Here is a 4,571-nt window from a genome sequence, read left to right as displayed (position 1 = left end):
ACTTTGGTGCCGCGCTGGCAGCCCCGGCGAATCTTCGCGAACGCCCAAGCGGGGGCTGGCCAGGCCAGGCGGGCCGTCGTCGTCGGAACCGAATTGCGCACGCCCAGTCAGGCCCAACCTGGTCCTCAGCCGGCCGTGAGTCGACCACCTCTTGTTGAGGCTTGGCAGGCCAGGCCAGGCCAGGCCAAGCGCCCGTTGGGTTTCGGCTGGCCCGATCTGCCTCTCTTCTGCTTCCGCCCGGCCTGGTGGCCCTGGCTGCCTGTTGGCTGGCTGGCCTGCTGGGCTCACCTACATAGGCCATGTCCGGCAGAGCGAACAACGCTGCGCCTGGAGCGGACCGACCCGGGCTGACGCAGGCCTCTGTGCCGTGCGTGGATGGGCAACAAGCAAGCGGACCGCCCGCCAGTCCAGCGCTGGGAGGGAGCCAACGGAGGCAGGGATCGACGGCAGAGCACAGCCTCTTGCAAAGGACGAGCGGGCCGGCAGACGGTGCGCGCACTGAGGGAGGCAGGGGAGGCCAAACCAACACCTACCGCTCGCACGCACACCGCGAGCGCATCGGCGGCTGGCTGGGGCCAGGGCCCGCCGTCCGTCGATTTTTGGCCGGCAGTCAGGGGGCCAGCGGGCGGGCGGTCGGGCCCATGGACTGGGGCTGGCCAGGCCTGCCAGGCCAGGCGAGCGGGCGGGCGGGCGTGCGTGCGTGTGAGTGTGCGTCCGTCGTCGGTGGCCTGCGTTGGCAGGCAGCCCCACCAAACTCCACTTTGGCGCATCGGGCTGTCGACCTGGCCTCGGCTTCCTTCCCTTCCCATCAATCGCTCCGCAGCCCCCGTCTCGTCGCCATCACCCTCTCCTTCGCCACCTCCTCTGCTCTACGATCCACGGCCCGGCCTTGCTTCCACTTCCGTCTTCGTTCTTCTTCTACCTGCGAGCTTCGCCCCGTATCGCCCTCACGACCTCCGCCTCGGACGCCCGACTCAACCCGACCGCAACCTCACCACCCAGTCACCTTCCACCGCCGGCTCCCGCCCCGGACCGCAGCTCGCTACCATGGCCATGGACCAGTCCCTCATCAAGCTGGTCAACAAGCTCCAGGATGCCTTCAACAACGTCGGCATCCAGAACCCCATCGACCTGCCCCAGATCACCGTCCTGGGAAGCCAGTCGTCGGGAAAGAGCAGTGTGCTCGAGAACATCGTAGGACGTGAGTGCCAAACAGCCGCCGCACAATGCGCCACTCCTCGCCATGCGGACGTCCTCCAGGCGCGCACCATGCTGACCGGTACGAGCAACGACTTCCGCGCTTCCCGCACCCGCCCCGCCCCGCCCCACAGGCGACTTCCTTCCTCGAGGTACCGGCATCGTCACCCGAAGGCCGCTCGTCCTCCAGCTCATCAACCGCCCCGCAGCGCCAAAGGCGAACGGAGAAGGTGAGTGAACCGACAGCTCCTGCCACGCATCTGCTGGGGCCACGCCCTTTGTCTGACCGTCTGCTCCCCGTCGATCCCCTTCCACGCTCCGTCGCCAGCAGCCGCACCTGCAGAAGGGACCAACAACACCGACGAGTGGGGCGAGTTCCTCCATCTCCCCGGCGAAAAGTTCCACGACTTCAACAAGATCCGCGAAGAGATTGTGCGCGACACGGAGCTCAAGACGGGAAAGAATGCCGGCATCAGCCCGCAGCCCATCAACCTGCGCATCTACAGCCCCAATGTGCTCACGCTGACGCTCGTCGACCTGCCCGGCCTGACAAAGGTGCCCGTCGGCGACCAGCCGCGCGACATTGAGCGTCAGATCCGCGACATGGTGCTCAAGTTCATCTCCAAGCCCAACGCCGTCATCCTCGCCGTGACGGCGGCCAACACGGACCTGGCCAACTCGGACGGCCTCAAGCTGGCGCGCGAGGTCGACCCCGAGGGCACCCGCACCGTCGGCGTGCTCACCAAGGTCGACCTGATGGACGCCGGCACCGACGTCGTCGACATCCTCGCCGGCCGCGTCATCCCGCTGCGGCTCGGCTACGTGCCCGTCGTCAACCGCGGCCAGAGGGACATCGACCAGAAGAAGCTCGTCAGCGCCGCGCTGGCGGCGGAAAAGGACTTTTTCGAGAACCACCCGAGCTACCGCAGCAAGGCGCAGTACTGCGGCACGCCGTTCCTGGCGCGCAAGCTCAACACGATCCTGATGCACCACATCCGCAACACGCTGCCAGACATCAAGAACAAGATCGGCACCCAGCTCGCCAAGTTCCAGGCCGAGCTCGCCTCGCTCGGCGGGCCCATGGGCGAGAACAACTCGGCCAGCGTCGTCCTCCAGATCATCACCGAGTTTTGCAACGAGTTCCGCACCGTCATTGACGGCAACTCCAACGACCTCAGCATCAACGAGCTCGCCGGCGGCGCGCGCATCTCGTTTGTCTTCCACGAGCTCTACAGCAACGGCGTCAAGGCCATCGACCCGTTCGACATGGTCAAGGACTCGGACATCCGCACCATCCTCTACAACTCGTCGGGCTCCTCGCCGGCCCTGTTTGTCGGCACGACGGCGTTTGAGGTGATTGTCAAGCAGCAGATCAAGCGGCTCGAGGACCCCTCGATCAAGTGCTGCTCGCTCGTCTACGACGAGCTGGTCCGCATCCTCGCACAGCTGCTCAACAAGAACCAGTCGTTCCGGCGCTTCCCGCAGCTGCGCGAGCGCTTCAACCAGGTCGTCATCCACTTCTTCAAGAAGTGCATGGGCCCCACGACCAAGCTGGTGACCGACTTTGTGGCCGCCGAGGCCACCTACCTCAACACGGGCCACCCGGACTTTATCAGCGGCCACCGCGCCATGGAGCTTGTCAACGAGCGCCTCAACCCGACCGTCCAGCCGGCCCACGACCCCAAGAAGCCCAACCCGCACGCCGTCAACAACGACAAGGACCTCGACGTCACGCTCAAGAACGAAGGCGGCTTCTTTGGCAGCTTCTTCCAGGGCAAGCAGGCGACGCAGGCGACGCGCCAGAAGAAGGCGGCCATGGAGGCACCGCCGCCGTCGCTCAAGGCGTCGGGCCAGTTCAGCCAGCGCGAGCAGCTCGAGACCGAGGTCGTCAAGCTGCTGATTAACAGCTACTTCAACGTCGTCAAGGTCGAGACCATCTCGATGGTGCCCAAGTGCATCATGCTCAACCTCGTCACCCACGCAAAGGACTCGCTGCAGCGCGAGCTGCTCCAGGAACTCTACCGGCCCGAGGTTCTCGACGACCTGATGAAGGAGTCGGACCACGTCGTCACACGCAGGAGGGAGTGCGTCAAGATGGTAAGTGGCGGCCCCGCTCGTGGCGTCTGGCCCCGCTGGGCGTCGTGGCCCGGCCTCATTCCGTCGCTAACCTCGTCCTCTTTCTTTCTTCTTTGCTTCGACAGATCTCTGCGCTCGAGACGGCATCCGAGATCATCGCCACGGTCTAGATGCGGGGACGCAGCATGGAATCGACGGCGACCTCAACATCGGAGCCACCGTAACCCCCTTGCATAGAACGACGGCGGGTCTGTGTGTTGTATATATCGAGCCTATGCGAATGAGCAGGTGGCCGCAGGGAGCAGAGGGGACCCGAGAGCAGTGGAAGCGCAGAAAGGCAAAGTGGCCGGGGCGGTGATGATGGTAGCGCCGAATCGACGCGGTTTCTGCACAGCACGCTACAGTTCTAATGCGCGCGAGCGCGATAACGTGTGATCGACGGTTGGGTGGTGGAGGAGAAGAGGCGCGGCGATCACTCTTCGTCGTCTCTTTGTCGCTTGCGTACCTCGGCGCTGTGGGGAGCATCGAGAGAGGGGGGGTAGTGAGGATGACCGGTCAGCATCACGGCGTCGCACAGCAAAGCACCTGGGGCGGAACAGGCTCCAACGCTTCGGGGGCTGACGGCGACGGCGCCTTCTCACCTTTCGAGACCGGACCGCTTCGTCCCGCGCTTGGCGTCGTCGAGGAACTGGTTGATGGCAAACGGGTCCGATGCGTCCTTTTCAAACTGCACCGGACCCGCCCTCGCCTCCTGCGGCTCGGCACCCTCAAAGGTACGGCTGGTACCCAGACCGAACCGGTCGTTTTTGAGCTCATCGTCGAACCCTTCGGCCGTTCCACCGCCATAGACGTTGTCGACCCCACCCGACTTGCCCGCCGGCCTCGAATAGATGGCCGCCGCAGCGCTGCTACCCTGAAACAGCGGCTTGTCGTACAGGTTGTACCCGTCCTCCTCCCCATAGCCGCTCGACAGCTTCTCCTGGTTGAATAGCCGGCTGTCCATCATCGACTCCTTGGACGTCGTCGGCTTGGCCAGCCCGAGCGCCACCTTTTCCGAGATGTCGCGGTTCTGCTCCTTGGCCAGCATCTTGGCGCGCTGCTCGGTGCCCATGTTCGACATGCGCAGGTCGCGCTCCCGCTCCCGCTTCCGCTCCGCCCGGATCCGATCGCGCTCCCGCGCCGCCTCGTCCTCCTCCGAGTCCGAGTCCGACCCGCTGCCGGACCCGGACGAGTCGCTGCCGTAGCCCGCCAGCGCCGCGGGCATGCTGCCGCCCGCCGCACCCGTCACGCGCCCTTGC

At 65.4% G+C, this 4,571-nt stretch overlaps 2 protein-coding genes across 2 annotated transcripts in view; one reads left to right on the top strand and one right to left on the bottom strand.

Annotated features, from left to right (window-relative positions):
- Positions 1–1,047: 1,047 nt before the first annotated feature.
- PFL1_01871 (uncharacterized protein) lies at positions 1,048–3,443 on the top strand (the record flags this gene model as incomplete). Its single annotated transcript, XM_007879383.1, has 4 exons — positions 1,048–1,201; positions 1,332–1,427; positions 1,526–3,294; positions 3,399–3,443. The coding sequence occupies 4 exons, from the start codon at positions 1,048–1,050 to the stop codon at positions 3,441–3,443; spliced, it is 2,064 nt and encodes a 687-aa protein (XP_007877574.1).
- Positions 3,444–3,745: 302 nt separating this feature from the next.
- The window catches only part of PFL1_01870 (uncharacterized protein), a gene marked incomplete at both ends in the record, with an annotated part of 2,039 nt that continues 1,213 nt past the window's right edge, over positions 3,746–4,571 (bottom strand). Inside the window, 2 exons of the mRNA XM_007879382.1 lie at positions 3,746–3,785; positions 3,915–4,538. Of these exons, the coding sequence (XP_007877573.1) occupies positions 3,746–3,785; positions 3,915–4,538 (664 nt within the window). The remainder of the gene's footprint in view (positions 3,786–3,914; positions 4,539–4,571) is intronic.

Source organism: Pseudozyma flocculosa, assembly GCF_000417875.1.
Source record: "Pseudozyma flocculosa PF-1 unplaced genomic scaffold scaffold00005, whole genome shotgun sequence".
Taxonomy (NCBI): Eukaryota; Fungi; Basidiomycota; class Ustilaginomycetes; order Ustilaginales; family Ustilaginaceae; genus Pseudozyma; species Pseudozyma flocculosa.
This window is presented reverse-complemented; position numbering and strand designations above follow the sequence as displayed.